Source organism: Podarcis erhardii (genome assembly GCF_964252035.2).
Source record: "Podarcis erhardii genome assembly, chromosome: 7".
In the NCBI taxonomy this organism is placed as follows: domain Eukaryota; kingdom Metazoa; phylum Chordata; class Lepidosauria; order Squamata; family Lacertidae; genus Podarcis; species Podarcis erhardii.
The window spans coordinates 4,568,455-4,581,031 of NC_138511.1; the positions used below are offsets into that span (position 1 = coordinate 4,568,455).

General features: G+C 49.7%; 1 protein-coding gene across 1 annotated transcript; it reads right to left on the minus strand.

Annotated features, from left to right (window-relative positions):
* Positions 1-226: 226 nt before the first annotated feature.
* Positions 227-9,516, minus strand: LOC309346358 (maestro heat-like repeat family member 5). The gene is made up of 18 exons (XM_081870024.1): positions 9,201-9,516; positions 8,754-8,999; positions 8,439-8,607; positions 4,883-5,221; positions 4,620-4,769; positions 4,064-4,206; positions 3,796-3,910; positions 3,552-3,688; positions 3,243-3,362; positions 2,995-3,109; positions 2,593-2,727; positions 2,264-2,428; positions 1,811-1,969; positions 1,598-1,702; positions 1,375-1,480; positions 1,074-1,136; positions 646-828; positions 227-556 (listed from the first exon to the last, which is right to left on the minus strand). The coding sequence occupies exons 4-18, from the start codon at positions 4,997-4,999 to the stop codon at positions 522-524; spliced, it is 1,848 nt and encodes a 615-aa protein (XP_081726150.1). The 5' UTR covers positions 5,000-5,221; positions 8,439-8,607; positions 8,754-8,999; positions 9,201-9,516; the 3' UTR covers positions 227-521.
* Between the last annotated feature and the right edge of the window lie 3,061 nt (positions 9,517-12,577).

A 12,577-nucleotide genomic window follows, 5' to 3' on the forward strand; every position in this document is an offset into this window, starting at 1 on the left:
CGTGCCATCCAAACCTCGTATTCCAACCTTCTAAATCTAATATATCAGCCTTCTTCAAGAAGGTGGGGTTGTTTTAAATGATTGTTAAATGTGTTATGTTGATTTAGATTTTGTATTTGTGGGCTGGAGTGTTGTTTCAGTGCTCTTGTATTGTTTATTAGTGTGCATACATTAGTCTTGTGGCTCTTTTTAGTATGTTTTTATTATTTTAATTTATATTATGTTCTGATATTTTTATTATGAATTTTGTGCAGTGATTATTCTTATTATGTATTTTGTGCTTCGTATACTTGGTGTTGTGAACCACCCTGAGATTCAAAATCAAAAAAATCAACAATCCAAAACAACATCAACCAGAAACACAACAACAACAAAAAGGTTTCCTACCGCTGTGTACGGAAGGTCGTGAGGGCAGCACCACTCCTCTTGGTCCATCCTGATGGTGCTGATGTTCCTGGCGCTGGTCCAGACTGGATCCCGCGGAGAGCAGAAGATGGTATCACTGCAGCACAACTCTGATGTTACGTTGCCTTGGCCTGGCGCAACTCCGGATGTTCTGTCAGGAGGAGAAAGAGGCTCCTTGAGAAACGTCCCCTCCAGACATTCCACCAGGTGTCCCAATAGCCCACCAGATGCCTCACTCACCTGGCATGCAGCTCAGGAAGTCCTGCGGGTAAGGTTCCCTGTGAACGCAGTGGAGCAGCCTCCTCAAAAAGCGCTGGACCCTGCCTTTCTTCCGATGTTTATAGGCCCGCTGCATGATGTTCAGGCAGCTCCTCCCTGTCTGCCTGAGCCCTTCTTCCTCGTGCTGCTGCATCTCTTCCAGCCCTGAGGGGCAAGGGAGAAAGGTTGAGCAAGGCGGAGATACACAGGAAAAGAGCCATCCATCAACAATATGAAAACAGCCGTCAGGGGAGTTTGTGTGTGAGAGAGAGCAGTGAAGTCACATGCCAATTCTCTTTGCATGTTCATCTTGTGGCACCTCTGTCTGAACATACATCTGAGAATTTGCCTTCCCTGAAGACCTTTCTCAGCAGAAGCATCCCTCCCTGCCCTCCGTATGTCTCACTCACATGTTCCATAGGATGCCATGTCGTGATGGTGGATGAAACTGGCATCCCGGAAAGCCAGATGACCTAGAGAGAGAAAGAGGCAAGAAAAGGGACGTCATCTTGGTGCAAAGCAAGTGGAGACAGAGGCAGCTCGGCAGGAGGACAGGTATGCTCTAGAGGTCTCCACCCTCACTCAGAGCAAGATCTGGGCGCAGATGGAGGCCTACCTAGCAGGTGGCCTGGGGACATGTCCATCCTCCCTGCCATCGTTACCAAGACGTTTCTGTCCATCCCTACCAGGGAAAAACATTGCTTGACTTACCCAGAAGCAGAGCTGCCACCCTGGAGACTGATGGCAGCCTGTTGGCGGACGGCTTCGTACATGTCAAGGCAGCACTCCGAAGGATGTCCTTGCTGAAGGTCTTGCTCTGTGGGCAAAGACAAAGGAGAATTGGCATCAGAGAGGCTTGAGAGTGCGGCAGAAGAGCCTTGCAGTCCCAGAGACATGCCTGGGCAAAGCTGCCAACAAAGCAGAGGGACCTTACCAGATGCTTGGCAGCCTGGTGGAGAGCAAAGTGGAGGCTAAATTTGTTGGAACGAGCCCACCACTTCACTTGTGGGGCTAGATGGCAAAGAGCCCTCCTTGCGGCCTGCAACACAAGAAGAGAAGAGGGTTACAAATTGCGGTACATAGTCTCGTAAGCTCCTGAGAACAATCCCTCCCTCCTACTGTGTAAGTCCACCTCTTTGGCCCTCACCTTGGCCACCACGTCCTCGTCTTCGAGGTGAATGAGGACCACAACCAGTTCGTGAATGGCTTCCTCTTCTGTTGTTGTTATGGGAAGCCTTTGGTCTCTCACCCAGCCCCGAAGCAGCCCCAGATGTTCGATGGCTGATGCCCGGACGGAGGCTTCCTCCTGTAGGCAGAAAATATCAGAGGTTTGTGTTTCTCAGCAGATCACCTTCCTTTCTCCTGCCCACTGGGGTGTTTTGAGGCTGCTCAGCCCCCTATCCTCCTCCTGGGGGAGACTGGGGGCAGGGGTGGCTCTCCCCCTGCGTTTTCCAGGCAGGCTTCCAAGAGAAGGTGCTCCAGAGGAACACCCTCCTGAAGCCAGAACATCTCCGCTGCATGCCAGTCTAAACCCCACCCTTCCTCTTCCAAAGCATTCCTCCTCCACCGGGTGTGATGTCATGTTTCCCCTAACACTCACATGGGCAGCCAGACCGCAGTAGGTTGCTGCCAGCATCTTCAGGTCTTCCTCTCCCAGCTCCCTGGAATGGTAGGCTTGGTCTACTAGCTCTATCAACTCTGGGAGGACATCGGCTTCTGCAGAAGGGAGGGAATCCAGCAGCAACAGCCGCAGAAGCGAAGGGTCCTACACAAAAGAGAGAATCTTTTCAAAGGTCTGAAAGGCCTCACGCCTTTTAGCACAGGCCCTTCAGTATTGTGCCAGCAAAAGAGTGCTGGACCATGATTAGAATCGAGATCTGTACCCCCCCTCCCTCCCTCCCTCCCTCCCTCCCTCTGAGCATCACTTGCCATGTCAGAGTCCAGAAGCAGGGATATCCCTCTGACGCTGAGCTTCCGGACTTGCAGGTGGTCGTGTTCCAGCCAGTTGAGGAGCTGCTCCAGTGTATCTTCACAGGGATAGACCTCCAGACGGCAGCTGAGCAGCTAAAGAGGCCCAAAGAGAAAGAAACACTTCAGGGATGAGAGGCTGAGGCAGGTTCTCCTTTTACCCACCATTTGCAATTCTGCACAGAGCAAACCCACTGAAGTGAATGCACCAAAGTTTGTCATGTACATCAAATCCAATGGGTCTACTCTGAGGAGCACTAAAACAGGCAACAGTCCGTAGGCTCAAAGCAGCCCAACACTTGGCAGAAACCAAGCCAGGGCCTCCTTGCTGCACCCATTTCCTCCCGCGTCAGTCCCCCTCACCTCGATGTAGATAGCTGCCGCGACTTGTGGCATTCCGGCAAACTCCTGGTCCTCGAGAGCAGCGATGATGCTTTCCACCATGGGAGGGATCCACCAGCGTCGCTTTCCGACAGCTCTGAAATGGAGAAACAGATCTTGGTAAGGAAGGCAAAGACACCGCAGGAAGCAAACAGGGGCACAGTCCGATCCCGTGCCTTCAGCTCCATTTGCCAGACCACTGGGGAAGGTCACCGCGTTCTTCCGCTTACCTCACCATGGCAGACAACCCCTGGCTGAAAGTCTCCCGGCAGAAAAGTTGGTCAACGATGGCCGCCTCCACTTGCTCTCCAGTGGTGCCAAGAGGGAGGTGCAGAACTTCCTTAGCCCCTCTGCAACAAAAGCAAGGCCAGTTTTACCAGGAGGGTCATTGCTTGCCACACACTCAAATTCCTTCCCCATCCCTCCTCCCTAGCAGCCACCTGAAGGAGAGCCTCCCTTGCAAAACCAAGCTGGACAGGAAACCCCCCGAGGCTGAAGGGGAAAGGACTCCATTGGTCCCTTTGCAACACACTACTCACCCGAGGAATTCCTGGTCGTAATGGAAGTTCATAACCATCCCCAGGAGAGCGATGAGCAGCTGTGGGAAGTTCTGGCGCACAGCTGCCTTGTAGTCCTCCATCCTGAGGATGGCGTGCAACAGGCTGGTGAGATGTTGCTGGAAGAGAGAGGGGTGCAAGTCACTTTCCCTGCTTTCCTGCAGAATACAGGAATCCCTAGATATTACCCTAGGAAGAAGGAAGCCAGAAAGCAGGTGGTCCTTACCACTTCGGTGGCAGATTCCGCCAAGGGGCTTTCGTAAAGCTGCTTGGCCGTAAGATGGATCAGTTGTTGTGGGTCGGCCGATGCTAACACCTCCTTCCACACTCTCTCGCAGTCTCTGTGAATGCAAAAACAAGAGCAATGGTCAGCTTCAAGTCTTCTGCTTGCTGCCATGCTCCAGAGAGAGGAAATGGCAGCAAGGGCTTTCTGAGCAAGCCCTGCAGCTTGCCAACCTCCCCCTTAGCCCAGTAGAACCTGGAGGGCTCCATACCCGAAAGGAAACTGGAGGAGATATTCAACCACTGTCGCCAGGTGGTGGTGCGACAAGATGGACAAAGCGAAGACGGCCATGCTTCTGCCTTGCACTGTAGGCCCCTGGCTGATCTTATAGAAGGCCTCCAGCAGCACCTTCACCTGTCAGAGAAAAGGAGAGAGTTGCTTGGAGAGTACAAGGAAGTGGGGCTGTCTGCAGGTGGATCCCTCCATCGCTCATTGAAAGAGGGACCCTTGACCTGTGCCACCACAGCCATCTTCCTTCCAAGGTACCACTCAGGGTCCTTGGAAGTATTGAACCCAGGCAGCTCCAGGGCGCCAGTTCCCCTATCCATTGTGGGCCAAGAGAAGAAGCTTGCCAGTCTACTCCCAGAAGGAGGAGGATTCCCCATCCCTGAATCCATGTTTCTCAGGACCCTTGGCTGCGGTTCTTGTCCTGACATTGCCAGGCCCCTCTCAACTAACATGTGTCCTGGCCACCCAATGGCATGAGGTGGCCTCCCCTACACCAAAGCAGAGAATCTTCTTCTCTCCTACCTTTGCAGATGCCTTACCTCCACTTTTGTGCCGCCAAACTGCTTGATGAATTCTTGCAGTAAGTGGGAGATATCCAGTGGGTTGAAGCTGCTCTCGACAACCAGGTCTCTAGCCAGGAAGCACATGGCCTCCAAGAGCTGCTCCGCGGGGAGAAAAGCGCCAAAGACCTGAAGCAAGAGAGGGAGGTCAGAGATGCCCACAGGGCAGGGCTGGGGAGCAGAAAGCCCAGGTGCTGCCTCTGCGGAACCTAGAACACGTGGCTTGAGAGACAGCGACTTACCCTGGCAAGACAGTAACAATTATTCACGAACAGTTCAGGAACCGGTCCTCCGGTGGATCTGAGGACCTTCTCAGCTCTGGTGATAAGTGTTCGGTTCCATGATGTTCGTGGCAGCATCTCTGCAAAGGAAAGCCAAAGGGTTAGTTTGGGTCTTGCTCACCCCCACCCCATGCTGGGATACATTCTTCTAGACTTACCTTCGTTGTGCCGCAGGATGGGCAGAAGATGGCAGAGAGCCTCTGCTGCCCGCTGCCTGCTCTCCGGGTCCGGATCCAATGCACAAAGGCAGGAAATCGCCACCAGTTGGCCAAAGGAGGGTGCAGGAACCGCTACCGATGGCTGAGAAGAAACCCAGAGAAGGGACTGATAAGCAACCCATCACCATTTTTCCTATAACATTTTTATTAAATCTTCCAAACATTCCAAAACATTTAGCATCCTCTACAGAAAAAAATCCAGTTCTTTTTGACTTCCCACCCCTCTTTTCCTAATGTTTGCTTTTTTCTTCTTTTCTCAGCCATTTTACTCACTATGGCCCAGCTCTGTTCTCCAAATTGAGTATGTGCTGGGATGCCTGATTGTCCCTTGGGCACCTTGCAGGGTGGGCCCAGAAGCAGCAGCCTGAAGGCCTTGACAGCCCTGCATGGTTGCAATGCTTCCCTTCAGTAAAGCCACTTCTGAGCTGGAAAGGAGGTGGGGTTGTGGGCTTCATGCCCTCCCCCTACGTACTCGGGGGCTGGCTTGCAGCCCCCGCAACAGCAGGGAATCCTCTGGCACGTCACCTCCCTTGCCAGCCAATCAGCTGGCCCGGGAGGTGTGGCCAGCGCTATTTAGGGCCGGCGCGCCTGAGGATTTCCCTTTTTCGGACTTCTGGGTTAGCGCCATCGGCAATGGCGGAATTCCTCTGATCCAGAGGAACCTGCTCCGCGACAATCGGGTCTTGCTGCTGCGGCCAAGGCGGAGACCCTTTAAAAATCCCAGGTGGAGGAAGCCTGGGAATGTGGGATTCGGCTGACACCAGGAGCGCCCCCCCCCACACAAGGAAACCCCTTTTTCGGGGATCCGAAGTGACGTGGGGTGAGCGGGGTGTTTTGAATCGACCACTATTTTTACGGAGTGAAGCTGCACAGCCGTTGCCGGAGAGCGCTGACTTTTTCCTGTGGACAATTGGACTCTAAACAAGTACCCGTGAGTAGAACAGAAAATTGGGCTAAGAAACATTTTAATTTGGCACTCAGGTGGGAAGGTCCTAAACAGGAAGTCCGCCTTCCGCTTTTGTAAATAGCCTGAAGCAAAAATTGTGCAAGCTAAAGTCTGGAAAGCTGTACATAAAGGTTTAAAATTCCTTCTGTTTTAACCATCTAAACCCCTCTTGGAAGCAGGAGTAAAGAGGGGGAATTTTGACTGTTTAAGCCTGCAGGAGAGAGAGTAAAGAAAGTTAAATTTCCACTGTCTCAAACCTGGGAACGGGGTGTCAGAGACAGAGATTTTTGGTGAAGTTCATTGACTGCGAAAGGAACATCCTTTGACAGATAGTTAAAGAAGAGAAACAAATTGTCTCCAATGTTGCCTTTTGCATTTAAAAGAAACAAAAAAATTGAAAAATGAAAGTAACTTTATTTTGTTGGATCTGCTTTCAAAAGATGGATACAAATAGAAATTGTCTCCTCTAGAGGGAGTTTGTTAAATTGTTGCTGGAATCGATCTGGGGACTTTACAGCTGTGGTGATTAGGATCCTGGGAACAGACTATGACCTTGAACAAAAATGTGTTTGGAAGAAGTTTTGGTGCTTGCTTTTTGCAAGACAAGCGCTTTGTTGGAGCAGATGCATGAGAAGATGGATTTGATGACTGTTGCAGTCAAAAATTTTGGACAAACAGCGAATACTTATACAGAAACCATCCAGGAGCCAACTCAAGAACCTGATTTGATAGAGCAAGTGCAAACGCAGAAGATAATGGAGGAGGTTGCTGTTGAACCTCAAGTAATACAAATGGAGAAGCCCGAGGCCCTACAGGAGCATAAGCCGTTGTTGTTGAAGGTTGAATCTGGAGTGGGCCAGGGGGGGTCTGGAGTTGTGGGGGCCCTTAAGTTTGGAGGGACTTTGAAACATGCCTTTAAATATTTTCTGGACTACACTGTTGACTGTGGTGAATGGGACTGTGGGGAATGGGCCGATCTGCTGAGGAGAGACGGAGATATTTTTGAGTTGGAACATCCCCGAGACCTACTCCTCAATGAGAAAGGAAAGAAATTAAGAAAGAGATCAACAAAAGATAAGGTAAAGTGCAAGTACAAACAAGAAGATCTGCAGAAGGGACATGGAAAAGACTTAAGAGCCTCAGACATAAGATTACCAGGTTGATGGACTAGATGGAATGGACAGTAAGGATTGACATAACCCGAGACCAGGAAGAAGAGACACTGGAGGAAGATTGGAAGAATATTTTTTTTTTTTTTAATTATTTTGGGAATTAGTGTAAAATTAATGAGCATTAGGAAAAATGTTGGAATGAAAATATTTGGCTTTAGTAGAAATGATATAAGGAATTATGCACAAATAAATATTAATTTTTAAGCTTTAAGGTATTTTATGGTAAGATAAGGTTAAAATAAATTAAGGTAAATTGAATGACAGAATATAGTGAAAGATGGAAAGGATTTGCTGAGTTAACTAATAGGTTAGACTGTTAAGACAAATTACTTAATAAAAATTGAGAAAGATGGAAAGAATTTGCTGAAACAAATAACTAAACTAGAATACAAAAAAGGAGGTGCAAGGAGGTCAATGAAACAAGTAAATGAAGTATGGAGATATGGAATATTGGGTGTGTGGGTTTTTTTATTGTTATTGGTGTATTGGTTTTTATGTGGTTTTTCTTTCTTTCTTCCTTTTTTGATGTACTGTTATGTATGTTTTGTTATTTTTTTGTTGCTCTCTCTTTTGCTTTTTTCTGTAATTTTTGAAGAAGAAAAAAAGGATTTCCCTTTTTCTCCCAGTGCCCCAGCAGCTCCGGTTTTCCCACCCTGCCACCCTTTAGATTTGGCCCTTTGACATTGCTATGGACTTTGGTTGGTCGCCGTCAAGGGGCCTGGTAGGAATTTTTCCCGCTTGGCAAATTGGCACCAGCCATTTGGTTTTTTGCCTACCTCGTAGCAAATCATCACAACTTCCTCAGCATTGGCGGTTAGGCATTGGTAAGGGTATTGTTATGCAAATGAGTGGGGGGCGTAGTCCGGTAAAGGATTCCGTGGGGCATTGCCCTGTCCGAAGCCTATGGAGGTGAGGGCCTAAGGCACGCCCTCGAGGGGTGACCCCGGGGGAGCTCCTAGTTGATGTACAGCAGCAGGACTCCCCCTCCTGGTGGTTAACCCTTGCCGGTCTTCTAGCAATCAGGCTGAAGCCGGTTAGTCGATAGGACCAATGCCTAAGCCAATACCGCTCAGTTCCTGTAATCAATAAAGTTGTGGCCTAATTTTGCCCATTAACCTAAAATACTGGTGTCCTGTGTCTTTATTTCCGTGGGGGAGGCGGGAACTCGCCACGCAACTCACATATTCCTGGATCTTCTTCAGGAGGGCGGAAAGATCTTGGAGCGCCTTCCTTCGGATCTTCCCATTCTTCATCGTTGCGACGACATCCGTAAATCTGTTCTTCAGCCGGTCCTTGCTGACGCTTTCAGGAGGAAGATCAGCCGCATCCGGAGAAGCTGTGGTTGGGATGCTGAGGGGAGAGAGGAGTAGCACTTTTGTCAGAAGGGTTTATTGCCTCCCGTCCTTCAAAGACCCCAAGCACCACCACCATAGAAATGGACCGGGTTGTTTTTTAAAAGCAATTGATTATGGGGGAGGGGATTAGCACAGGATTACCTTGGAGGAAGATCCTCCCCATCTTCCAGGCTGATTTCCGATATTTGATCTTCATCAAAATCAATTCCCTGTCCATGAGAAAAGAGAAAAGAGAAACAGGAAAGTCAGAATGTGAAGAATGGATCAGACCCATTCATGTTTTTGTATTGAGCAGGAAAGCACAGACGAGGTAGGTTGGGAAACAAACTGAAAATCTCTGGCCTCCATTTCCTTAGAGACCTTATTCATCCTTCTATTCATTTAAGCCTTCGGTTAAGAGTCTGGGTGTAATCCTTGACACCTCCCTTTCCATGGAGGCGCAGGTTACAACAGCCAAGGCGACATTTTTCCACCTTCGCCTCATCAAGCAGTTGGTCCCTTCCCTTTCCCGACCCAACCTGGCCACAGTGATCCATGCGATGATCACCTCCAGGCTTGACTACTGTAATTTGCTCTACGTGGGGCTGCCCTTGAAGCTGTCCCAGAAACTCCAGCGGGTGCAGAATGCTGCAGCGAGGCTCCTCACGGGGTCTCTGCCATGGGAGCATATTCACCCAGTGCTTTTCCAGCTGCACTGGCTTCCGGTAGAGTGCAGGGTCAGATTTAAGGTGCTGGTTTTGACCTTTAAAGCCCTTCACAGCCTAGGACCCTCGTACCTACAGGACCGTCTCTTCTGGTATGCCCCACAGAGGACCTTAAGGTCCATATATAGCAACACCCTAGAGGTCCTGGGCCCTAAGGAAGTTAGATTAGTCTCAACCAGAGCCAGGGCCTTCTCAACACTGGCTCCGGCCTGGTGGAGCTCTGTCTCATGAGACCAGGGCCCTGCAGGATCTGATTTCTTTCCACAGGGCCAAAAAGACAAGAGTTGTTCCACCTGACCTTTGGCTTAGAATCCGTTTGATTCCCTCTTCTTAGAGCTCTCTTCCAAGTCCCCAGATTTTGTCTCAAATGCATGGATTAGATTGGAAATGGGGATGATGAGACTGGAGGCTAGCATCTGCCTAACATCAATCTACAAATGGCTGGCATTGAATCTGCTCCCCCGAGGGATAGCCCCTTTGATCCTCTGTGACCAATTCCAGTCGGGCTGGCAGACTGCAGTCCTGAACACCCTCCGGAAACTGGGTTTTGCCCCTCAAGCCCTTCTAAGTCTGGGCTTGGGCCAGGCTAATGCTACAGTCAGGCAAAGAATATTAGACACCGAGAGACAGCAGGACTGTGCAAAGTGCCCCGACGATAGAATTGGAGAAATCGAGAGAGATATAGCCGCACCGGCAGCATATCTCTTCTTTCTTGTATCTAGGGATGCAAGAAGGGCCTTTACACTCGCCAGAAGCGCGGCTCTTCCCTCGCCGGTCCTGGATGGAGCCTTTAGAAGGGTCCCGTATGCTCAGAGACTTTGCACCTGTCCATTGGGAGAGATAGGAAGCCCAGAACACTTGTTCTTTAGATGTCCCTTTTATGAAGAGGCACGTAGTAAGATCACGGATCCCCTACTGGTGAGGTTCGCTGACCTCCCGCAAAAGCAAAAATTTGACCTTTTGCTGTTAGGCAAAGAGCAGAAGATGACCTGGATGGTCGCCAGATTCTGTGTACAGATCTGTAGGCGCAGACCATCGCCCAACTCAAAATAGTCCGGCATGAAATGCCCTGACTCTGAGTCAACTCCCTGGGATAGTTTATTGTTGTACATTTGTAGTGAAGTTAAGGATTTCAAACTTTGGTCAAGAAAGGAGATTGTTATCTTAGGAAGGAAGTTCTCTAGTTTGATTTGGGGGCTTGACACCTGGGGCTCCAGCTATTCACACCCACCTAGTGTTGTTATCAGTCTTTTAATAACCTGGGAATAAAGATCCTAAGAATGGCTGAGAAAGAGCGCTCTTCAACCTGCGATTCGCCCGGCTGTTAGTGTACCACCTTTGCTGGCAGCCATCTTGTGTCTCCTTGTAATGGAGATTCCTGCTGACTTTGTAATGCGGATCTACTGAAGGACTTTGAAACTATCCTATCTCTGTCTTTGTTCTTAGAAGTGATTATCTTAGTTAGCTATACTAAACAATGTCTTTATTTTATCTGCCTGCAAGATACAAAAGATGTGCCTGCTTTTTAAGCATGTGGTTTTTTAATAAATTTTTAAAAAAGAAACTTTCTTTTGTCTTATGTGCCAATCTGAGGGGAAATCTCAGTCCAACGCCTGACCACTTGGTTACGCTATACCTGATGAATTTCTGCCTGCAAGTTTACGGAAGCAGCTTGCAGAGTGGGGCAACTGGTAACAAAGGAGCATAGTCTTCTCCCTTGGACTGTGCCTCCTGGTGCCCTGAGACGGAGTGGTGGCAGCATTACCATTTCTGTTGTGTTTTGTTTTGTCAAAAAGTAAATGGCTGCTGGCCTCCGTTCCAGAAACCTGACCCAGCTGGAGGGTAAGGGCAGGTGAGGGAGGGGCGAGTGGCCGGAGCCCCTTTACTACATGGTGGCAGCGGTGGGATGGAACTTCCCTGCAGAAAGGCACTTTGATTTTCAATTGGCACTTTGATTTTAAATTGGCACAATTTTTTCTTTTGTGTACTACAGGCGTTTTATTTTTTGGGGATAGAGATAGTCAGGAATTATGGAAGCCGGGGCTTCCCAGGAATACACTTTGCGTACTGTGGACGAATGGGGTCCGGGTGGAGAAGGCAGCTCCCTTCCTTCGGAGACAACGCCCCCCAACCTCCAAGTCCCAGAGCGGAATCCGCCTCCTGGTTTTGGGGAGATCCTGAGTCGGAGAGAGAGCTGGTGGATGCCAGCGAATTAAGAACTGTTCGGAAGGGTGGGCGAGAGTTCTGCAACTTGGAGAGAGTGAGGGGGCGCCAGTTAACCAACTCTTGTCACCTCGTGAGGAAGTGGAAGCTAGGATGGCCTCCACACGTCCTAGAGGGAACTATCTTGTTTATGCAGAGCCCAAAGAGATGGAGTTTTCAGAGGGCGATGCGGTTGAGTGGGTGCAAAACCCAGGCCAAGGTGGATACCGGTGCCGTGATAAGTTTCCAAAGATGGGCCAGTCCATTCTTATGGGGCCGAGAGTCAGCCGGATGGCTTATGAGTATCAAGATCTGCGGCAGCAGCTGCAAGAAGTGTCTGTGGGAGACTACCGTCGAGAGCGTCCATCGCGCGACATTCGCAGAACAGTGAGACGGCGTTCGCCCAGCCGGCCCGGGATGGGTCTACTCGCCAGTAAGAGCTTGGGAAACTTGTGGAGCAGTGCGACAGTACGCAGCAGAGGAGGAGGAGAAATTTCTCCCTAGACCCTCGCGTGGATACGGGGCGGAGGAACACCTGCGTCCCTCCGGATGAGCATCTCGACATCCTGTTCCAAGGTATGACTACAGTCATGAAGAGTCACGAGGAGAAAATCGCAGACAGTCTCCTCCGGGGCTAACTTTGAGCAACCTTAACTGGAGGGCATTTCTGAAATATCAGCCCCCCCACTGATGTTCTGAGTTATCTGACTCTTTTTGAAGTAACCTGCCGAGATATGGGGGTGTCCCTGAAAATGTACATGCCAATTTTGCGCTCCCTAATTTGTGGAGACCTAGCCGAATCAGTGGGCCATCTCCCCTCACCCCAAATCAATGACTATGAGCGCTTAAAAAATTAGTCATGCAAAGGCATGGACTTCATCCTGAGAACTATGGGAGGGCTTTCCGAAAAGGGGATAAGTCTGGTCCCTCAGACAGCATTGGTGTGTATTCTGCGAAAATGGCCCAGAACTTTGAACTTTGGCTTTCAGCCGCAGGTGTGTGTGGCTTTGAAGAACTTAGGCAGCTGATGCTAATAGAGCAACTTATGCACCACCTGTC